This window comes from Brachionichthys hirsutus, unplaced genomic scaffold (assembly GCF_040956055.1).
Source record: "Brachionichthys hirsutus isolate HB-005 unplaced genomic scaffold, CSIRO-AGI_Bhir_v1 contig_790, whole genome shotgun sequence".
NCBI lineage: Eukaryota > Metazoa > Chordata > Actinopteri > Lophiiformes > Brachionichthyidae > Brachionichthys > Brachionichthys hirsutus.
The window spans coordinates 400,613-425,657 of NW_027180324.1; the positions used below are offsets into that span (position 1 = coordinate 400,613).

At 39.1% G+C, this 25,045-nt stretch overlaps 1 protein-coding gene across 1 annotated transcript; it reads left to right on the top strand.

Annotated features, from left to right (window-relative positions):
• Positions 1 to 690: 690 nt before the first annotated feature.
• On the top strand, positions 691 to 24,730 carry LOC137912765 (coiled-coil domain-containing protein 148-like). Its single transcript, XM_068756903.1, has 14 exons — positions 691 to 745; positions 1,092 to 1,213; positions 4,469 to 4,572; positions 5,585 to 5,676; positions 5,786 to 5,937; positions 8,227 to 8,322; positions 9,163 to 9,344; positions 9,920 to 10,058; positions 14,208 to 14,414; positions 21,658 to 21,798; positions 22,551 to 22,669; positions 23,326 to 23,443; positions 23,633 to 23,767; positions 24,226 to 24,730. The coding sequence occupies exons 1-14, from the start codon at positions 691 to 693 to the stop codon at positions 24,367 to 24,369; spliced, it is 1,806 nt and encodes a 601-aa protein (XP_068613004.1). The 3' UTR covers positions 24,370 to 24,730.
• Positions 24,731 to 25,045: the final 315 nt, after the last annotated feature.

Below are 25,045 nucleotides of genomic sequence, written 5' to 3' on the forward strand. Positions count from 1 at the left end.
GATTGGTTGCGATGGCCTTAAGGGGGCGTTCCAAAGGAGGTTCGCTTCTTTGAACAATGACAGAAGAGGTGACGTTTCCTTGGTTACAGCTTTTGTGTGCGCGTACACTGACAGAGGCGCTAAACTACACAAGGTAGGCTAATTCAGCGGGTTAACGTGCACCTTACTCAGGGGACAGACTTCAAAGACCTCGTCGTTTGTGTTCCATGTAGATAAAAACCTTTGTATAATGTAGCATTCCAGCTAATTTAGCTCACTGACCAAAACAACTGCTCCCACTTGACTTTGTAAGTTTTTATGTGGCTCTGCATTATTGTTCAACTAAATTGGAGCTGAAAGTATTCTATTTTGGATGATCAGTCATTTCCTTGATTATTGAAGTCGGTGTGCGATTTGTTAAACGTGCACAGTGCAATTTATTTTATTTGTGTGTGAAAAAGGTAGCTTTTGCATGGACAAACACCAAAACCTGTCCAAATGTTACTGATTTTTAAGCAATGCCATGATTGCAGAGTTTTGTTTTTGCAATACTTTGGTTCTAGTTTGAAAGACCATAAAATGTGAGTGATGCTGCAGTGACATCTTGCCTTTTATCAAGTTGAGCGATACTTCTGTGATCTTCACATTCTACAATACAGGCTATGTCTTTAATCTGCAGGCAGTGTGGCACATACAAAGAGATCTGAAATCATGATTGGAAGGGATCTCCTTAAATTCAATACAAACTACAGAGCAGAGGATGCTGGTAAGTAGCGGCAGAAATTTAATGAAATCTCTGCATTGAAATGTGCACGTAGTTTAAAGATGCTTTTCAAAGGTTGCATTGCTTGTGTTTGTTCACCTGCCTCCTTGTGTCACAGCTGAACTACCATACTCAAAAACAAAATCTGTCAGACAATTTGCTCTCTGCCCCACCTCCTGCCCAAATTATCCATGTAAACCATTAATACTCAAACAAAACTGTTCCTCTGTCTTTACCACTATTTATGTATTTTCCCGATGTCAGCATGAGGGTTACGCTTTAGATATTACAAGTGAAGGGACTTTCAGCATCTCACCCTTTACCATATCCTCTCCTTTCATCCATGCAGGAAAACTGGCACTGCAAATGAAAAATGGCCTTTGTAACTCAAATTGCAAACCAGTTGAATTTAAAAGCCTGCAAGTTATTCTTGATGCCGAACGCCTGGAGTCTGGTCGAACTGGACAAAAGGTAATTTATTTTGTCAGTGTCAATATCATAATAAATATATTACCAACGTGGTGATGCAACAACAAGTGAATAAGAATACAAAAACACTATGACATTGCATACTCAATTGAAAGTAGATACAAAGGCATGTATCCAGCAGTCGTAAATAAAGCCATTATTTCTGTTTATCTACCTTTCTTTCTTCTCCCCACACACTGCACACACGGTAAGGGGATTTCCTTCCATATAAGAAAGGCATTGCATAGCCATTATAGTTTATCTAACAACATAATATCACCACCACACACAAAGCATTGCCACTTTCTGAATATTCATTTTGCTTCATAGTCATCTGACTCTGAGCACAGCATGAAGTTAATGCTAGGGGCAATGCAGATAAGACTGTTAGACCTGTGGTGTTTTAATTGCTAAACTGAGGCAGAAGCTTTTTAGTATCATTATGGTTGCCCATGGCTCCTTCCGACCCTGCTCTCTGCATAGCCAAGATAAGACAGGCGATGGTCACATTCGGTGGGCCTGCTGAAAGCCAGGATTTCTAAGCATCTCCCAGTGGTGATGTGATAAAGAGTAAAATAAAATGGCCATGAGTTGCCCCAAGCATGGAATAAGTTTTGCTCTTCAGGAAGTGACAGGCAGAATTAGCTAAATGTTTAGGAGGTTATTGATAAGATTTTGATAATTACTGCACAAAACATTTCAAGAACAGAATAAACAAATCCATTTAAACCCATATTAAAAATTAACCCTTGCAGTTAGATTAGAAAGATTAAATGATTTGAATGTGCAGAACCGAGACACTGCAATCCTTACTGTCAAGAAGGGTAAGTATTATAATATTGCATTTATGTGTCGGTGTGTTTATTACTTTACGTTTTATAGATGTGAAAATTTATACAAAGGTCTGATGACACAATTCAAAATTATTTTGACTTCTTTTTCTACTCCAAAATCTAAATTTTCTCTTTATATTTTAAAAATGTCTATTTGAAATATTGTAGGACTTGTAAATAATCATAGTAATTCTGGTTTTGATACTCTGCCAACCCAAACATTCATCATCGTGGAACACATGGAAGAAGAACGTGACATTTGGTCACTATAGTGTGTTTATTGTGAAGTACCGATATGATTTTCACTGTTTCGTAACAAGCGTAAATGTAAAGAAAATCCAATATTTCTGGATTTACCTTCTTTGTTGTCTGTAAACAGTCTGCTTAGCAAATTACTGCATTCTGTTTTGTTAACATATGCAGAATTCCAACTTTTTTGGAATGAGGTTCTGCAAATAAAATACGAATAAAATTATATATGCTTGTATTTTTTTTACTGTGTAATATGCATAAAAATGTTTTGCTAAAATATGACCATGACAAAAGAAGGCATAGATTTTCTCCAAATCTGTATGAAGTAAATTTGTAGTGCCCACTAAAATGATACAAGTGTTTTGTAAATGCAATGAAAGTGGGTTAGATTAATATATGTAAATGTGAAATGTAAATAAGGGAGGACATTAATAGAGTATATGGAATAGTCTATTTGACATTTATACTACATGTTTATCTTCAGTTCAGCTGTTTCATAGCTAATGTGATATCACACATTAGATTATACGTTACCTGGAAGATGCATGATCAGTTTGAGCTTTCTATTCAGAGCACTAGTGCCAGACTGAGGGCTGCTGAACCAATAGCTATCAAAATGAATGTCACCCCCCGAGGATACATTTTCTGCACATATATTATTTCCTCTTTTGCACTAACAACAGCAAACAAATTGAGACATAGATACCGGAAGTCATGACATGAATCAACAACCTAGCTCCTCTAGATTTCTTATTAATATTAAATGGGTTGTACCCATGTATTAGATATGTGAGACTTTCCTTTGTACAATTAACTGAGCCAGTGGCCTGTGTATGAAAAGAAAGATAGAAGACAATGAATTACTGCACTGTGAAGGAGGACATGATCCTTGTGATGAAAGGAGAAAAAGAACGAGAGGAGATTAAGATTTCTACCACTCCCTCCTAATAACATGCTTCATGCGTGTCCTTTGCGTTTCTGTTTAATTATTTTAATTTGCTTCTGTTTTTGTTTTTTTGCTTCCATGTTTTACCAGAGATACCGTTTCAGTTGATTTACCCCAGTTTATAAGCCTGCCATAGACACACTAATGCTCAAAAATATATCCTCTGTGTGCAGAGAGGAAAGGAACACCTACAGACCCTTTCAAAAGTATTATTATATCATGGAAAAGTGTATTTATTTCCATAATTCCATTAAAAAAGTCAAACTTTCATAGATTATAGATTCAGGGCCCACAATTGAAACAATTTCAAGCATTCTTTTTTTCTTTTCTTTTTTATGTACATACACTGAACAAATACTTTGGTTTTTGCTCCAATCTTTTGTCAGTTGAAATCAATGATCTAAGACTTTTTCTATGTACACAAAAGGCCTAATTTCGCTCAAATTTTGTTCACCAACTTGTTACCCTCGCCGAAGCGGAAGCGAGGGTATTGCAATTGGGTCCGTTTGTTTGTCTGTTTGTCTGTTTGTCTGTCCGAGCGCATAAGTCAAAAACTAGTAACCCAATCAACTTGAAATTTTTACACAAGCAAGGTTCTGTCCGTGGCTCGGTGCTCCCCGAGAATGGCGTTGGTCTGGATCTGGATCCAGATTCTAGAATTATTTTTACATCTGGAATTGTGCCTGTGCTGTAAACTGCCACTTTAAGAGGGAGGGACACGAATGGCATGATGGGAAAAAGAGTCCAGAAGATTGCTTGTAGTACATTCCGGAGCAGCAAGCTAGAGCAGGTTTGGCCCCTCTGATCCGGAAGCCCTGTTTACTGTCTCACAAGATCCAATAGTCTTTTGGAGGCGAGGGTCTGCAATCTCTGATTGTCTTTCTACTTTAAATCTGTGTTAGTGAGCACTTCTCCTTTGCCGAGATAATCCATCCACCTGACAGGTGTGGCATAAGATAATAAGATACTGATGAGACAGCATGATTATTGCACTGGTGTGCCTTCGGCTGGTCACAATAAAAGGCCACTTTGTTTGTTGTGCTTTTCCAATGTTATTAAAAGCTCCAGATAATTCATGTTACACCACACCAAAATCAACTTTGCCCATAGGAAGTTAATTATTTGTATGAGCAAATACATTTGATGTATTTTAATATAAACCGTCCAACATTTTTATGCTAATCCTATTTCCAGGAAAATTGTTTATTCCTACTGTGCATCTCATAGGTTCAAAAGATTTGCTGTGCGGCCAAGGCAACCAAGGAGAGCTCCATATTGCGGCAGCACAGACAGGTGTGGAGCAGAGAGTGCCCAAGGCTGCAAAAGGCAGAGTAAGAGCCACTATTACTCCCTGTCATTATCTGCTGCAGTTTTCTGAATCTGCTATAACACCACTCAGCCGTTCCACTTAAGCCCCATTGAGCCCAGACAGGAACCTGCATGGAAAACTTAGGGTGTGGGGGGAAAGGGGAGGGGCGAGGCAGAAGTAAGCCCCCAAAAGAAAACTATAAGATGATTTTCTTGGAGTGATGACATTGAATTGAAGGAAGAGAAATGGGGAGACATAGAGGGATGGAGCAGTGCGGGGACAGGGGGGAATACAGAATGGAGGAGCTCTCAGTGTGCATGCTGAGGCTGAAGTCTAGAACTAAAGCCTCAGTGCAGTGAGAAGGGCAGCGGTAGCTCTGGGGGGCAGCTCGTTCAGCTGCATAATGACTGTGTCTGAGCCACCCAAGGTTAATGATGCACATAAGCATGCGCTTCAGTAATGAGTTTAGTCATAAAGAGGCAGCTCTATACATTTATCTACAGAAGGAGGTGCTCGTATTATATTCAAAGAATTCCGTTTAACTTTAGTTTATGACGCCTAGTTACCTTTGTAGATTCTAATCCATTAATTCAATGAATCAATAATTTCAAATTACTGCATATTACTCTAGAGAGTCAAAGCAATATGCAGTTCTGACAGTCATGCTTACATTTTAGTGATATTCTTTATTGCAAAAAGGGGCAAGTTTGGAATAATGATAATGTAATAATGATAATGCAAACATCGATTATCAGTCAGTGTTCAGAGAAATACAAATCCCAAAAAGTCCATAAATTAGCAAAACCAGAAGTTACGTTTTTGACAATGTCATGGTGGCTAACCTGACCTTGGCACCACTTGTAGCTAATGTTGAGTTTGTTTGCCTCCATTACTTTTTTCTTCACAAACATTTGAACAAAGCGGCATTAAGCATCTGCGTTAATGACTTACCTAATGATGTGTTCTGCTAATGTTGGTTGTTTGCTAAATTAACTCGGGCAATGTTGTATTTGACACTTTCTTTCATGAAACAGGGATAAAGCTGACAACGACATCGTTGATTTTATAGAGCAGCTCAGACCAACTGATAGAACAGACACTGCCATCTTCTCATTACGTGATCACGGTAAACAATGCTAATTGATTTAACATATTATTAGTGACTGTCCATCAGTGTCTGCTGGCGAGTGCTGTTTTAATCTGTCCTCATGCAGTATGTCTGATTTGATGATCAGGGCTGATCCTGGAGAAGGAGCGGGAGGCATTCAGGATAGCTACTGTGGTGCCGGTTTATCAGCTCAAGGATGACCTGTGCTTCAGACTGGCTGAAGGGCAACGCAAGCAGCTCACCGCTCATCGATCAAACTGGGAACAAATCATGCAACAGGTACCTTTATCATATGAAATAGACGTGCTGGATTTGAGCATCCTCTAGTCCAGGGGTGGGCAAACTTTTTGACTCGCGGGCCACAATAGGTTCTAAAATTTGACAGAGGGGCCGGACCAAGAACAGATGGATGGAGTATTTGTGTGAGCTAATATAAATGACACATAAAAGCTATTGCATTAAAGGATTTGGCCTTTTACAGGTAGCATTACAGGGAAAAGGTCAAATGAATGAGGTTTAATTATAATACAATTATATTTAATGATATAATTTGGACAAGTTCGGCGGGCCGGATTAAAAAGACCAACGGGCCGCATATGGCCCCCGGGCCTGGGTTTGCCCATGTCTGCCCAAGCTTGCTGGGAGGATCATTCATTCATTCGTTCATTCACTTGAAGACGAGATCAGTGATCATTGATCATCTTGTCCTCAGCTGCTTATCCCCTTCCGGGTCATGGGTTTATGCTGGAGCCTATCCCAGCTGACATTGTGGGTCAAAATCTATCATGAAAGTTATTAAACACAGAATTTTATTGCACCTGGTTTGAAAAATGTGAGAATCATTAGCCATTTGGTTGTACTTCATCTTGTCAGTACGCTCATGTACTTCAACTAGCTGTGCTCACTTTCTGCAGGTAGCAAATCATCCTGTCCTGCATATCTGCTTGTTCACACAGCGTTTTAATCACTGTTCATAAACGTCCTGTTTGTTATTATCCACAGGCCGCAGGTCGTCACTGCTGCCTTTGATTGCGAGAAATGTTTTGCAAGCTCTAGGGATAAATGACAAGATTAAGGCATAAGCAGGGGTCCTTAAAGACAGATCACACTTGAAACGAACCATCTAACAGCAGTTGTATCTTCTCTGTGTGCTTGTTTCTTTCCCATGACCCCTTCTACTTTTGATACCCCCTTCACACCCAATTTTTTCTTTTTCATTTTTCCAGAATTTTCGTCTACCCCGTTAGTTTACTCCATGTTTCTCAACAAATTCAGATATGACTCCTTTTCAGTTGCTGTTTAGTAATCACACACTCATCTGTCTTAATGCTAAAGAGAAAATGAAGAAATAGACAGTAGAACAAGAAATACTTTAGCAAAAGGGAACCAAAGGGTATGATTTGGTCTGAAATTTAGGCCACAGCATTTTACTGTCTGTTGAATATTGTGTGTTTTGATACCTCATATTGTAGTTTAAGCCATCATTGGATTGAAGATTCATATTAAAGCTGAACGACACTGATTCTTTCCATAATGTAAAATAATCAAATTACATTTCTCCCTAATCATTAATTTCATGCACTGTGCATCATTAATTTTTGGAGTGATTAACCTTTCCCTTAATCTGTGTTTGCTGTATTAAAGAGCTGTGCATGAGCTAAGAGCTAAGAGATTAGGAGCTAGATTACCGTAGCAAATGTACCTTCAGACATTATTACTTCAGAAATACACATGAAAAACATATTTTAGACACATTTTAAGACTTTTACGTGCGTCTAATGGTTGTGAAAATACGGTAGTTGCTTGTGTTGAAACTGAAGGACTCAACAGTTAACAGCGTGCAAACTGACTATGGAAAAGCACAGCTGTCAAGCATCAATCCACGGTTATAGTCTGCAGTCAAGTCCTGTACAGAATGTGTGCGAGTGGGCATGTGATCACTCTGTGACAACAAGGCGAGTCTCGAAGTGAGACTAAAGGAAAGTATTCCAGGGATTGATGGAGGAGTGAGTACATGCCACCCAAAAAGAAAACTGAAGAAGTTTAAATAGTTCACAACCAATTGTTCATAAAGTCTTTGCTTTTTTGTCTTCAACATCTTTTGAAACAAGCTGTTGAATGTCTTGAATGTGACTCCCCCTTTCTCTCTTGTTTTAATTCAACTGTTCTTTCTCTGAAACAGACAAATATACCTAATTATTTGATAAATGTTTCAATTTATGACCAACTGTTTTCCTCTTTCTGATATGTAGTATTTTGGACAGTTAGTTAATAGACAGTTACTGATTTTGTAATTGTAATAAATAAATGCTTCTGAATCAGAAAGTGTGTGTTCCTACAGCCCCCGGTGTGTTGCTATGATTTTCATCTGAATGTTTCTCTCTTAAAACATCATTGATATTAAAAAGGTAAGTCAAGACATTACCAGCACCTCAATAGCCCTGAACAATTAGGTCAATTCATGAACACCAGTTTGATTTCCCTGAATAAAATGGGGGAATAATGGTTGTGTTTACTTCTTAAGCCTGTATTAATTACACAGGTTTTTTTTCCAATTCAAATGACCAGATAAACTACGTGAAAGACGGGCAAGATGGCATAAATACTCAACTTCACAGAGAGCATCTTGCATTGGAGGAGGAGATCACTGGCCTTGGCTTAGATGTAAGTTTCACACTCAAATTCCTACAGTGTACAAAGAACATTATACATGACTTAATTTTTGAGGAAGCAGGTGTTCTGTGAGATGACACCAAAATTGAACCTTTTGGCCTAAATGCAAAATGCAATGTGCGGTGAAAAACTGTAACAATGCACATCACTCGGAGGACACCATCCCCACTGTCAAACGTGATGGTAACAGCATCATGCTCTGGGGGTGCTTCTCTTCAACGGGGACAGGAAAGATGGTCAGAGTTGATGGGAAGGTGGATGGAGCCAAATGCAGGGCAATCTTGAAAGAAAACTTGTTTGAGTCAGAAATAGACTTGAGACTGTGGGGAGGTTCACCTTCCAGCAGGACAAGGACCCTAAATATTAAGCCAGGGTTATAATGGAAGGGTTTAAAACAAAACATATTATTGGCCCAGTCAAAGTCCAGACCTAAATCCAATCGAGAATCTGTGGCAAGATTTGAAAACTGCCATTCATAAAGACTCTCCAATTTGACTGAGCTTGAGCTGTTTTGTAAAGAAGAATGTGCATAAATGTTAGTATCTAGCAGCTGTAATTGCAGTAACAGGCAGTTCCACACACAAAGTATTGTCTCAAAGGGGTTGAATTTGTGTAAATTTTATTTGTAAAGAAATGTTTGCACGTCAAAATTGTGTGCCACTTTGTTTTGGTAGTTCACAAAAACATCCCATTAAAATGTATTTGTTTGCAGTCGTCACATAACAAAATATGCAAAAGTTCAATGGGTAGAAACTATATATAATATTTCATCAATGTTTTCCATTTCATATTATACTTTTCATCTCCAAGATATTAAACTCTCATCTCCAGAACTATTTCTCGAGTACTCCAGACGCTATTTTGAACAAAGTGCACATTCCAGAGGAGGTTTGGCATTCAGACTGCCCTTACCCTGCGCTGAAGGACTCGCTGATCCAGGCGTTCCACTCCCTGTCAGAGGGACACCAGAGCAGGCTGCAGAGGCTCCAAGAACAACTGCAAAAGATTGACAGGTTGGGCTGAGGAGAGCTAAACTTCTATTGTGTTCCTTTCATAACTGTTGGTGCTTACATGATGATTAAATAATAAGCTCTAGTGATTTTTCACAATAGAAACAGCTTTGCAGTTTCACTTTAATAGGTGTACCTGTATTCCTTTTATCTTCCTCAGTCGTGATTAGAAAAATTAACGTGTTAATTTCCAGGCCTCTATTGTAACAAGATGACATCAGAGCATATAGAGATACAAATGCTTTTCTCCTGGCAAGTTGTTTTCACTGGAAAGTTGAATATATTAATGCTTCAAAGATACTGTTATTACTTGATTTTATTTCCATATGGTCACGATCAGAATCAGAATTAGCATGCTTGATTGATCCCAAAGGGAAATTGCTTTTGATACAAGTGCATTTTGTATTCTGTTTCTGATTCTGATAGTGACCATATGTAGTACAATTGCCTTCCTTGAGCAATATATAATTTTTCATTACCACATGCACACTCTGGAATTGAAATGGAATGAAAACGAGTGAAAGGTGAATCTAGTGTCGAGTTCTTTTTATTTATGTGTCTTTAATCATGTGTCTCAGGTTCTGTGGATGGTGTGCAGAAGACCATCAATGCTTCCAGTTTACTTTTTCTCAGTACACTCATGACATACCAAACTACAGAGCGCTCTGCATGGATATGCTACAGAGACTGTTCCCTGAAAGGAAAAGACAAGAGCTGGTCAGTACTTCAGCAAAATATATAGAAAAAAAAGATTTTTTACAAAGTTGATCAAATCAAGAAGAAACATAGAGACAATGTCTGAAATCAAACACGTAGACTTGGCTTTGCCTGGAACATGAAAAACATACAATGTCCACACCTTTATTGACATACTGATAATGTTCTACTAGATATCCACTCAAGACATGAATCCTAACATTCATAAACAGGCTGCTTGGAATAAAGATGTGTGTCTAATATGTTTTTATCTAAACATCTTTAAACAACCATCTATTCCCAGGAAAATTGTTGACAATAATTTCTTAAACTGACAAGAATAATATAATAGTAATATCGATAATTATTATATTAACATTAATAATAATAATTATTAATATTATTATTAATATTATAATCGCTGACGTTTGTCTGTCCATCCATCCGTTAGCAAGATAACTCAAAACGTTCTGGACAGATCTGGATGAAATATTTTGGGAAATGTTGGGAATGTCACCAGGAACAGATGATTACATTTTGGTGATGCTTCAGAAGAGATCCTGGATTCTGGATCACTTTGAAATTTCCATTAACATTGCAGTCAATAGAGCTTCAAAATGTGTTCCTCAATATCTCGGCTGATTATTGATCGATGCTTATGGAACCTTATTCATATTGGGTGGGTACATCTATCTTACCACCGAATTTCATCCGGATTGGATCCAGAAAGGAGTCCATCAAAAATATTTAATTTTACTACTAATAATAATGAATAGTTTTATGTAGCGCTTTTAGAGACACTCAAAGATGCCTTATAGATAATTGGTGGTGGTAAGCTACTATTGTAGCAGATGTCTCATACAGTCTCATGCAGTCTCAGTCTCATTTGCAGACCACTGATCAAACGAGTTGAGTTGTCCTGCTCAACCGTGATACTGCTCACTGATCTTTCTTTTTATTTCTTTCTATTTTTAATGCACAATATACTGTATACATGTCCCAAATGGACACATTCTTGCACATTCTATATACTGATGTGCCTCAACAAACACACCTCCTTTTAAAATTGCATCTGTCTCCCAGTCTGGGTGTGAGTTCCCAGCTTCCTGATCAATGTACGGTAGCTCAGTTGGCTGAACCAAGCAAACAGGCCCACATATTCTCATGGGCAATGACCTGCTCAGCACACTGCAGGATGTGTTATGTCGTCATATGTGGACACCTTACTCATGCCACTGCCTAACATCACCATGACAACCGCCAGTCCTACGCTCCTTCCTCACCCACACCCAAAGACCTGTCCTCGTGTCTGTTCCAGCTGCGTTTAGAGCTGTGATCATTCAACCTGAGGTATAGGGGGGGAAATTGGGGAATAGATCAGTTTCTTCCCACTATTCAGAAACAGACTCACAGTCAATGCCATGCTGAGCCATCTAATTCAGCCATTTGTAAGAATTACCGGTAAAATGGCTTTTTAATTAGACTATTAATGTCAACCACATCGATTAGGAGCATAAATGTTTCTCTGATACTAGTATATAAATTCTTGGGATTACACAGGCCTTTTTATATATCTAAAATCTAAATGAAGTAAATAAGCATGATATTTATTGATAGCTAGAATGTTTGTCAAATGATTCTTGTAGTGAGCTATTTCATTAGACGTTTTTGTTCCATTAGGAATAAAGCGAGTAAAAAGGAATCATGTCTATTTTGCAGCTCTACTTGTGCCAGATATTTCACTTGAATACTTTGCATGGAAAATAATTCCAATTGGTCCTGAACACATTAAGGTCAACTAAAAATGCTCCAGTAGTCCCTTTAATTACAGATTAATTTCTATATGGTAAACAGCATAGCCCCTAGCATTGCATGTGTTGTTTTTATACCTCAGAGCTTCAAAATCTTTTCCTGTTGGAACATTATTATTTTGCTCACCAGTCACTTCCATCTACATGCAATCATTTCAGGATGATTGCATCATTTTCTTCTATAAATTCCAATGCAAGATACAAAGGCTCTCTTTTCTGAATAGCTTTCATAACTACAGGTATGATGGGTTACTGCTGTTAAATGGATTGCACGGCATAATTTAACAGTTAACTCCGAAACTGTCTTCAACTTCTGTCATTATCCACATTTTCAACTTTCCTTATTTAGATTGAGGTCAGAAGAATAATTTAACAGAACATATTTTGTGTTTTTCCATGATGATTTTAAAAATATTGCTCAGGTGAGGTCATTTCAGTGGTACACCAAGGAAAGGAAAGCTGAGGGGGAGAGGTGCGGTAGTCTCATTTACAGTCCTTCATATGCTCCCATTTCTTCATCATCTCATTTATGTCAGCAGTTTATCACTGTCTGTGGGACTTTATACCGTGTAGAAGTGTTTTGTGTTCTTTTTGCAAGCTTAAAATTAATCCAACCTCCAAGCTTTACCACCCTTGGATGTTTGTTTGTTTGCTTCTTTATTTTATTATTATTATTTTTTTAAGTGAGCAATGAATTGAATTTAAAAACATGACACTTATGCTCAAAAAGGAGCAGGTTTAAGTTCACTAGAACTTTTCAAGTCCACCTCTTTCTATAAAATACATCATTTATGTCAAGCAAATACACAATAGCAGTCCCTGGAACCAACACATCACAGTTAATATTACAAAGCATTTAAAACACAAATTCCACACCCATTAATGGTACATTTAGATGAACACATAAACATCCTCAGAAATACTTCTAGTCTGGCCCATTTAAATCTAAATGGGCCAGACTAGAATGTCATCTGCAAAGCGTGAATCCTCAGTCATAGGGGTTTTATTATATATAATGCAGTAACAGCCTTCCCTTCCAACACTTAAAAAAATTAATTAAGAATAAGAATAAACCTGGTTTGTTCAGAGTGGACATCCCCCTCTGCTGGATGGAGCTTCTATTGTCAATTATGACGTTGCTGTTTAGAGAGGGTTGAGAAGTTGGTTTTATTTTATTTTTATCTCCATTATATTGTCAAATCCGTGGCCCTGTATCCTGAACAGGACATTAGAATGCAGACTCTATCATAAATTGCAGAGGCAGTCCGGTGGATGATTGTACTGTATAGTGTTAGTATTTGCAATGTAATATGCTGAATAAAGTGCATCCCTGTCTGCGAGTACACACTGCAGGACAAGTGCAAACACCTGCACACGGACACACTAGTCATGCTCACTCATGTCTCACAACACAAGGAAGGAAGGAAAGAAGGAAAGAGCAAAAGAAAGTGAAGGTGGATCTTCTTCAAGTTCTGAAGTTGTGCATTAATAAACCGGATTAGCTTGAATGCCTCTGGTGCTTCTGTTCTGTTGGCAAGTCTGTCAGCTCACTCATTCTCAATAAAACCAGTCAGCCGTCTAATGCCATCCCACCGTCAGTTAGCCGCTATTAGCCCATAAATGAATACCGTTCCCTCTGTTCCAGTGAAGCAGCCAAGTGATGCAGCCTCTGAGAGCGTTGACACAATGATGAATGGCTATAGGCATCCCTCTCATAGAAAGGAACTGTTTTCCTTCTGGACATTTCAGAGCCGTGAGAGATGGAGGCAGAGAGAACATCTTGTACTCCAGAGGCGCAAGATCAGACAGAGAATTTTCCCTATGGTCTTGCTGTCATTATTACAGCTAACAAATCAAATTGGTGTATTTGTTGATCGCAAACAGGGGTTTTATTATATATAATGCAGTAACAGCCTTCCCTTCCAACACTTAAAAAATTAATTATTCTGTCCCGGACTCTTGAACATTTCATAACCGGTAACTTGCACTGTTCTCTTTGCCCTGCGTGATTACGCTAGTTTTAATGCTGCTAATATACATCTGTGTATCCACTCCTGATGCTGCTGTTTTGTGATGTGTTCTGTACTTATGTTTTTTGTATCTCAGTCATTACTGTTACATGTTGCACGACTTCAGCGAGAAAAAATCCTAGTCTGTGAACCCTCATTGACAATGGCAATAAACACCTTCTGATTCTGATTCTGATGCAACACCGTATAATAGCTGTTTGGGCTTCACTGCTCTGAACTGCACACTATGTCCTTCATATTTATGGGATTTTCATTCATTGCTTCTAAGAATAGAATTCAGTCCTACCACAGGTCCAAACAGTGCTTTCTCCATGCATGCTATTCTTCAGATAGAGCATGAACGTTTGTGGGACTGGCAGCGCTTCACCCAGGCCCAGCTGAGAGCTCTGACCGAGCAGCGACGGAGGGACCAGGAAGAGCTGATGGTCAGAGCTCTGGCCACCTTGCAGGAGGCAAGACATGCTCACCAGGAGGAGCTGGAGTTCCACAGAGGCCGCCAGCACCAGCAGGACATCTGCTCTCATCTCAAGGAGAAGGTTGGTGTCTGCTGGACCCTCATGCCAGGAGGTGTCACATTTCTGTCTTTATGACAAAATCCTTTTTATGTTAGCAATTATACAATAGTTCTGCACCTAATATATTATTATTAACTGTATGTTCAATCCCTGGGAGATTCAATCTTCATTCAAGAACAAGCTGTGTGTTTTCTTGTAAATACTCTCACTCACTTCTCCCATTGGAGTGGACACAATTGTAGTCTATAATTCCTTGTGCCATTTTCTATTCGAACATTTACACGTGTGGATGTGGGAGTTGTTGTGAAAGACACCAGAGGGAAAAGACTGGCAGCGGTACCTGACTTCCTTCTCGTGTACAGTATCTCTGCTGACGAGGCTGCATACTACGCCAGGCTGCCTGACAGCGTTTCTCGCTTTAGCTGCCACTTGGGACAAGCTGTGAAAGCAAACAAGCTAATAACGATAGTCTTACAAACATAATGTTTCTGTCGCTGAGGGGTGCTAGTTCACATTCACAGAACAAGCAAGTTGCTCATGTGAACATAATCCATATGTTGTAGTTTGCATCGCCTTCCAGTGTGTAAATGTAATTTACAATGTCTTACAGCTGATTGCATAATAAGACACTCTGATGCACGGACACAAGGTCTGTCTGGGTTCTCATGATTTAGTTTAGTTTTGACATATTGCTGAAGAGGGGGCATCATGCTGGGTTTTTTTTTACATTGTGGCTTTGCTGGAACAAGATTTGCTTCCTGGGAGCCTGTAGAGTTGGCTTGTTCTCAGTTCTCTTTCATTAATTAATTAATCCCATTCAAGTTAACCCTAAATGTCCACAGGTGTAGCCTCATGTTGACATCTAATACTTCTCTACAGGTACACCAGCCTATGTCCTCATTTATACTTTAGGACCGCAGCACTACCTAGATATTTGTGACAAAGAATTTTCACATTTACTTTCACATTTATCAAATATTACTCTGTTAAACACATTTCACATTTCTATAAAGACCAGAGAGCCAGACGTAAAATAATCCAATATAGTCATTGTCCCAAAGAAGCTGTTTCCACCTGGCATTAACATGCACCTCCACAGGAATCTCAAGTGACTGCTAGTAATCAGATACTAGTCTCCTGTCTGTATGCTAATGAAGGAAAATGACGCTGGCACAAATGGATCTGATGCTTTTTACTCAGGAAATAATCATCACTGCTTAATGTTAAATGAGTTGTGAATACAATTCAACATGTTTGCTGTCAACAAAATGCAGCATCCTTTCATAGATTTGTAGTAAAATGTGACTCACAGGCAATGTTAAGTGAAAATGATATATAAAACCAGTCAAATTTAACAAACTAGTCATAATAGAATTTTAGGTAGCAATAAATGAGTTTTCACTAGCCAAATGGTAACATAGCCAACTTGTTTCGCCATCAGTATTACTTTTGGTCATTCTAACCTGTCAGTGACATTTTGACTTGCTGCCACTATTTCCCGTAGTAGCAACCACGTGTCAGTTCTATCGATTCAACTTTAACGGATCAGTCCTGTCGAATGGAGCAACCTAAGATGCAGCTGTAGTAATTATGGCATTAATACATTTTGTGTTATATAGAAGGACATCAGAAGATATTGACATTTTTTCAAGTGAACTAATATTCATGCTGAAAGCTCAGTTTTAATGTATTAGTGGAAGCAACACCGCCTTTAACTTTGAGTATGAGCAAACCTGCTGTAGAACATTAACTCACCTCTGCCTAAGGAAAACACATTTTTAAGTTTCATTTTCATGGCTCTCTGAAGCAATAAGAAAAACAACATCATACGGTCATTTTTGCTCCTTGACTTCTGTTTTGTTTTTGCATTGGATGTGCACATATTTGTGTTTGTGTGGAGACTCAGATGGATGCCTGTTTGCATCCAATCAGTCTTTCCACAGCCTTTATCATCACAGCACAGACACACAGCAGCGAGACAAGATTGATTCTCCTCTGTTTGCATTTGAATCTTTAACGCTTTGTTCTCTGCAGTGAGTGCAGTCTCCCCCTCTAACCCACTCTCCTGCCTCTACTGGGAGTCATTCACCCCTCTGGAGATGTGCTGTAATGAATGACTTGCACAATGTCAGTGCAGGCCACTAGTGTCAAAATGTATACGACTCATTGTCAATGTCAGGATCCATTTGTTTTTTAAAAACAGTTTACTCTAAGTCATCTCTAAATATGCAGATACTTTTATCCCAGAGGGTACAAACCGCAATAGTTGTGAACTTGGTTGGGAGGAGTTAGCTACTATTCTGAGTTACTTTAATACATAAATTGTTAAAGGTCCCATGTTTCTACACTATTATGGTGATTTTGGGTCCTTATCAACCCAAAAACAGCTAAATAAACCATCCAGTTAATCCTTCGTGGTTTGTGTAGGTCTGTAATCACTTACTGAAACGTCTGGAAGAAATCCCTCTGAGAGCAGCCAGGTGAGGTGGCTCGGGCATCTTATTTAGGGTCCGGGGGGGCCCTCCCTGGATGGTTGGATTCAAAGCATTTTTATTCCATCCTGAGATTATTTGCGGATCATAGTGTATTCGTTCAGATCTGTAAGATGTTTGTCTTGGTGTGACAAGAAGTTGAGGGAGAAGTGTAAAATAAAGCCTCCATGAATCAAAATATTTTTTATTATGTCCTGAGATTATTGCCATCATCGCGCCGTGTGTGTGTGTGTGTAGATTGCACTCCGCAGGTCCAGCTCTCCCTCTGTCTCCTGCATGAGTCGATGAAGAAGAGCAGAGTGGATGAAGTTTATTTTATGCTCGCCAGTGCTAGCCTGGTGCTTAACCCATCTCAGGGAGCACGGCCATGTGGGATGTGTGGAGGAAAGAAATCCAGGGTGATCTGTACCCCTCAGCAGGAAAGAACAGAACTATCATTCTACATTGCTGATCATAGGGCAGTTGTTCAACCTCTAGAGGCGCTCTACATGTGATGTACAGCATTAGCTGTATTAACTGTAGAAGTGTATTGTAAAAGGTAAAATCAAATTGATTAAGGCGATTAGTTAACATTTTATGCTTGCAATTTATCATTGAAAAACAGGCTGTTCTTCTAAAATTACTGGCTGTTTGTTCTGCAGTCTTCCCAGCTGCTGTGATTAGATGACATTGTTTTTGAGGTTAATGTTCATTTCTGCCTTTTATTATGTGCTTGCTTTTGTTTTACCTCCTACTTGTATCTCACTCTGACGCATCTTTGATGAACGATTGCATTTTACATGAGTAAATAAAGCCTGAAGGGATGACGGATTGTTGCGACACGATCACGTGCAAAATAGATGAGCAAGTTGACATGACACACGACACAATATTCAAGCAAGAATTTTCATAATTCTGTAGGAATTTTTCATTTAAAAAGCTCATTTCTGATTTGAATCTCTCCAGAAGGGTGAATGACTCCCAGTAACAATGCTGTTTATAATCATTTTCATTATAAACAGCACTATTACCGATTGAATGATGCCCAGATGTGGAGTGAATTCTCCTAACACCCGGGCTGGTTCCAGGCAGCGACATCAGACTGGATGACAGGTAACTCAGAGGTTAGAGAAGTGGATCAGAAATACTAATAGAGTGGAAAAACACTCTCCATAGTCAGTATTTACAAAACAAATACGTTGTTTCAGTGGTGACTGCTGTGTGATTCGCACCGTGAATTAAATCTGTCAGACGATTGTTATGTCTGTCAGGTGCCTCCAAGTAATACCTCTGAAAAAGAGTGTACAGACTGAGGGACATCACTAAATTGATGTTTGTACAAAACGTATGTATCTGATGATGATTAAATCGCTGTCATCACATCAGATTTCATATTTCGAACTCTGATGAATGTTGAAAAGGAGATGGATGCCAAATCTGACTTAAAATCACTCTTGAATATTGCATCCACCCTGTGAATTTCTTTTCAGGCTCCCAGATTATATCTTTTGACTGATTTACCTCATCATATTAAATTTCATGCTCATAACGGCTGAAAAGGAGGTGATAGAAAATCACTCATTGAACATTGCATCTATCCCAGGGGTGGGCAAACTTTTTGACTCGCGGGCCACAATAGGTTCTAAAATTTGACAGAGGTGCCGGACCAAGAACACATGGATGGAGTGTTTGTGTGAGCTAATATAAATGACACATGAAAGCTATTGCATTAAAGGATTTGGCCTTTTACAGGTAGCATTACAGGGAAAAGGTCAAATGAATGAGGTTTAATTATAATACAAATTTATTTAATGTAATATAATTTGGACAAGTTTGGTGGGCCGGATTAAAAAGACCAACGGGCCGCATATGGCCCCCGGGCCTGGGTTTGCCCATGCCTGATCTATCCTCTTAATTTCTTTCCGTTTTTTGTTTCTTTGTTTTGTCATGAGGATGACAACTGTTACCAGATCACAGCTGTGGGCTATTTTCTGTCATCATACTGTTTGCACCATGACTTGAATCTGTGACATGGGTGAAGAAGTCCTGCATAAGTGTACCACATGTTTGAAATAACAGAATATACATCACTGATATTGTGCTTTTTGGTTAGCTCTCTTAGAAAGTAGAACTTTTGAATAGACATACCTGAACTGAGGGGTCACCAAATCACCGTCCATACAGGCCAGAGAAGTTAACATCAGAGTGAACATCATGAATCTAACACATAAAAAGAATGAGTGATTGAAGAAGAAAAATGATGACTCTGGAGGAGGGATGTCAGAGGCCCATGCAATCAGAATCCTGGACTGGTACTGGCATTTCCTATACTGTTTTTCCATTGGCTGAACAAATACACAAACATGTGTTCATTTTTGATGGGTTGGGCAAGATGTACATTTGGGCGGCATGACCTGACCCCTGCACCTAGCTAACGCTGGCCTCACCCAACGAGGAAGGATTGTCAGCAGGTTGTCTGTCAATCAGCGTTAGTGACAAGAGCTACATGTCTTCATCCGCTTGCTAGTAGAGATCTGTGTCAGATGTTAACTCTCTGAGGTGCTGATTGCTCAGATTTACATTTTTCTTCCACAAAGTTATATGGTTGTTATTCATCTCAAGATTTTCTGCTCCCCGTAGAAATATGAAGATAATTGTACAGTGTAATTTGTATTATCGGCAGATGAACGTCAGTTATTATCCATTTAATGATTCAGTAAACCTCATGTATCATTAATGCTGTTCATATGCATGCACCTCACATTCTCTTTAGTTTAATGCTCTAATTCACAGCAAAGATTCTCGGGGAAGATTTTCAGCTTTGCATGACTTCTAATCCATTTCATCTTTTATGTACTGAAAGTTTGTCATGAAATGACTAGCGATAAAAGAATTGAAGGCTTCTGAAACGCCCCGTGACAAATACATCACCATAACTGTACTGTTGTATTAACAAAGGCTTTGAATAGGCTGCAGTGTACAGATAAAAAGCCTATCATTCTTTTGTTATTCTGACATCTCTGCAGTCATTTTTGTGGAGCCATAAAGAAAGGATGAGGCCCCATTTGCCTTTGAATTCGCATAAAATGAGATTCCAATGACAAATTACTGCAGACTGTACATAATTACCAGTTTATTTTCTTTGCGCTCCTTTAAAGGCCTTTTTATATCTGTCTGAACAAAACAAAAAAAACATTAACAAATTTAGCCACAGTGGATCTAAACCACGAAGCTATATATTAAGTTGTGTATTGAATTTATGTGACCGCTACAACCGAATGTTGAGCCTATACAATATATATACAATATGCTTCACAGGCTTATCCATCAATTTGTTCACGCATCTCATCTCTCACATTACCAAGGTTCATGCATGCAGGTTTCCTTATCTGGGCCAGCTTAGAGCTTGATGGATGTTTCAGTTATGGGTTCTTGTTTTTCTTTTTTAAAACCTAGCCTTCTTTAATTTAGTTCGGAATCCAAATCAGAATCATTTTATTGCTTTTGCCAATGACGGTTCACAGACTAGGAATTTTTCCGGTGAGGTCGTTCAACATGTAATAGTAATGACAATAATAAATGCTAGCGCTATGCTGTAGCGTACGCCCTAAAATAGACTGTTCCAGTGAAAGAGCCAACATCCCTGGATTCCACCCAGAGTTGTAGATGTTCATTCTGGGAATCTCTTGGCCAAATGGACTGAATATCAAAATGTATTAAAAGCTGTGTATGTGTGTGTGTGTGTGTGTGTGTGTGTGTGTGTGGGAGGGGGGGGGGGGGGGGCGGCATATGTAACGCCATGAGCAGCACAATGCTGTTTGCACGGTTACTTAGTCACTCGTAGGATTGTGCCCCTGGTCATCAAAAGTGCTCATTTAACCCAGTTTCAGGAAAATAAATAAGAGGCCAGTTTATTTTCCAGCCTCATAAGAGAAAACAACTGGATTAGTTGCTGGACTACTTCCCCTCAAACACACAGCTGCTGCATTTTCCCGCCCAGGCAGGCGAGTATGATTGACTCGATGATGCTGCTGGTGCTAATGTGAGTGAGACCATGTTAATTTTCAGTTAATTCGTTCAGGGATTTTTTAAGATTTCCCCGTATAGACCTGTGAATCTGTCTGCCCTGTTGGAACGCAACACTTTAATACCCGGTAGACCGCAGAGAGGCTGCTGCATAACAAACCTGTCACTCACTCCACAGCGTGTGTGTGTGTGTGGTGAAATGTTTTGAATGTCTTTCTTTTGTCCAGACACCTAGCTGAGAGAGTCTAGACTGATTTTTCTGCATACATATGAACACAATTATGGAAAAGGTATATTTCTCAATTTCTCTCATGACATCCACCTACGATTCTGATCATTACCATTTTTTCTAAACTGGTTTATATTGGATTCATGCGCTTCTGCTTTAATAATGCCCCTTTAGACTCCTTTGGATAATGAAAATAATCTGCAATGATCAAGTTGCTTTTCTTTGTTCATAAAAGCTGACATTTTAGAGCTCCCTTACAAAACCTGAACAAATTTAAAGCTGGATGGCACTTTATGTTGAAACAATATTTACTGAGCCTGGAACTTATGTAATGTCTGAAGCTGAACTGAGTTGCTGTCCAGAATGGTCTTTACCAGAATATCCTCCTGCAATGAGGATCAAACAGCTTCGATTGGTCATCTAACACAGTGTGAAAGGCCATTTGACAGCTCTGGTAACAGGAATGTGGGATCCGCACAACAGTCTTTGAGTCATTGATGGCCAGTGACATGCTTTGTGTTTCTTTGTGTGTTTGCAGCTGCAGCAGTGGCAGGCCCAGCAGGGGGAGGTGGCAAAGCTTGAGGCAGCTATATCTGCTAGAAAACAAGAGGAGGAAGAGGCGAGGCTAAAGAGGGAGCAGGCGAAGGGGCAGGTCGTCAGAGCAGAGCAGAAAGAAAAAGTAAACACATCCTCAACACACCCATCTCAGTGTGTCACTTTCTTCCTTCAGCATTTGCTTAAGATCCCGCTGATGCATACTAATGTGCTTTTGTAAGGGGAATCATTGACTTTAATGTTTTGTAAGATTTTACCAGGGATAATTTGTTATGATCAAACCAAGTTGAAACCATTATATTACATGATATAAGAGATCTTCATAAATATGCTTTACAGAGGAAGTAGGGTACTTTCTATGATGTGCACACAAAGATACATGCTATTTACTCTGAAATGAATGTTCTTAATTATCATAGAGCTAGACTACTTGAAAAGAGAAAATCATATTTTGAAAGAAAAACAAGTTAGTGCTGAATTGGCTCACCTGGATCTCATGGACAAGGACGCAGCAATTAATGAGTGGCTCATGCTGCAACCTTCTTCTCTGTGCAAACGAGTGTATGGATGACTCAAGAATAATAATATGCGGAGAGAAACAACTCCTGTAGCTGTCTGAGTGTTTAATTAACTCTCTACTCCGGGCTCTGCTGAAAGAGCATAGGAGACCCGAATCACTTTGATTAATGAGCGTATTTAGGCTAATTTAGCATCCAGACATTGAAATATCATCTCATCCTCTTTATTTACACTTATCTGATTCCTGCTTTGTCACAATCAATAGGACATGATGATTTTAAGGCTTCTGTAGGAGTCACATTAGTGGAGTCGATTTGTTTTTCTTGTTTTGCTTTGCAAACTGCTGTTTTCCCTCAGGTTAGACAGTTTTATTTGGACAAGAAAAAGAGGATGGAAGTGGTGGAACAGAGGGACCAAGAGAGACTTGCAAATTTGAGGAGCATTATGGAAGAACAAGCAAGGCTTGATAAACAGAGGTGAGTGTTGCACTGTGGGACCTTGAGTTTTCAAACTTATAGAAAGGACATTCCAGACCGTTCTTTTTCATTCTACTTTATAGATGTTCAGTACTAAACTGAGGGAATATCCTGTTGCCCGCTGAACCAATGATATAAAACATTGTCTCTGAGGGTGACGTTTACCTGTAACCCCACTAACCAGTAGCACCAGTGTTCAGTACGCAGACAATGATGATTCTATAAAACGCCAAAGGAGAGAGGAGAGGATTTTAACAATAACTACAACAAGATAAACTGTCAAGATCTGTATTTCGTCAACTTCTCAGTATCTGAGCATCTTTTTTTTCTGACCTCTAGTATTGCAGTTGTAGGGTCAGTGCTTCTCAGCTGTTATTTTAATACTCTTAAAAAGACTGTAGTGTAGTGCTGGACTGTTAGCTGTCATTTGCTTATAGAATTTAGCTACAGACTCGCATGAAGACTGGCATTAATAGCAGATAATGGTGTTGACTCATGAGGCACTGAGAAAGATACAGAAACAGATGATCAGCGGAGAGCTGTGCACTGGCAGCCCCTTAAAGTCCTCCACACCCTGGAGGCCTGCTGTGTCAGAAGTGATCGGTAATGTTGCCCATGGCAGTGGCAGATATCCACTCGCTCTGTGCTCCCTGTAGGGTGCAGTTTCGAGCCGATGTGCTGCAGCAGCGGAGGGAGGAAAGGACGGCACGGGAGCTTGAGCGACAGAGAGAAGACGAAGAGAAACAGAATCACCTTGAAGTTCTCAGAAACCAGGTGGATTGTTATGTACTACGCTCATCAGCCACTTGATTCTCTCTGTCTGATGGAATGACCCTCAAAGAAAGAGTGCCACTCATCCTTATCTGTGTTTAGGCATCACCGCCACCTTATGGCACTAAGTAAAATTACAACAATATGTTATCATAACACATTGGGTTTATTTGTGTACCGTATTTATTTTAGATTGGGGTGGTGGCAGAGGCGGACCCAGAGAGAGCGATGGCAGATACAGAGGCTTGGAGGAGTCGACACTTAGATATAAAGGCGCCTGAGCTCCAGAGACCGCTCTACAGTATTAACACATACACAGACACCCAGGTGAGACATGATAACAGCCACCATCCCATCACTTCTGTTCTTTGAGAATCACCACTTGGGTCATGTTTTGTTTTGACTCGACTAGAGCGGACTCAGGGGCCCTAACATTATGCAATCTGATTGGCTAGTTAAATGTCAGCTGCTTGTTCGCAACTAAGCCAGACTTTGTACTTTGTACTACAATTTGTACTAAGTCAAGGCCACCCAGTCAGTCAGTGTACTGTAGTCTCTATCTGTATGTAGTTTTGTCATCACAGCAGACAACAGGTTAAAGTGTGGCTATTGTGTAACTTGGGCAGTGTGTACCTTCTCTCAGGACAAATGACTCATGTTCTTTCAAGTACTAAATGTGTTCTAGTCAATACAATCTAGTAGTCATTACACATTGGGTGTGATATCGTATCAAACATCTGGAAATGCATTATTTTCTGTGGGTTTTTTTATCATCTGTTTCCCAGATTGTGTCTGATCCGAGAGTACGTTTTGAGCAAGCCCTGCGCGAGGCTGGTCTGCAGCACAGCCATTACGCCAAAGAGGTCCTGTCCATTATCAAGCCCCCTAAACCACCGAGACGAGATGTCAAGTCCATACTCAAATTCTGATCAGGTGCTTGATTATGTTCTCCAAAAGCTTTGTGCTGATATTCTGCATTACAGTATATCACAATAAAACATTTTATGTTACGTGTAATATTCAGTGACACAGCTCAAAAGTGTTCGTTACAAATGTTTTTCGAAAAAATGATCACCAAACAGGGAAAATTCTTAAATCATTATTATTATTATTATTTTTTTTTTAAGCACATCATGTGAAAAAACAGACGAGAGAATGTAAACATGTATCTACATTGTCTCTGAGGGTCAATCTTCATGTATTATGCAGATTCTACATAATACATGAAAATTCCTTTTTCTCCTTTTATTACACACTACTGTAGAGCTGTTTTATTGGTACACAGAACATTGTATGACATAAATAAAAAGCATGTTAGAAATTGTTTAGTAACATTGTTTAATATGTCAAGTAAAATGTATCTTCTTATTTTATAAGATCAATCACAGAGGAATAATGCTGCTTCTCAACTAATGGTTATACAAATATCTTGAAAATAGCCAAATACTTTTATTCCAGATTCAGCAACCGTCTCCTCAGATTTCAGAGTTGTAGTTATAAAACAAATATTACAAGCACCATTAAAAGACATTTAAAAAAAATATATTATTCACTTTATAATCATTAAAGCATTCTTAATTATTAAATATGAAAACAATATGGACT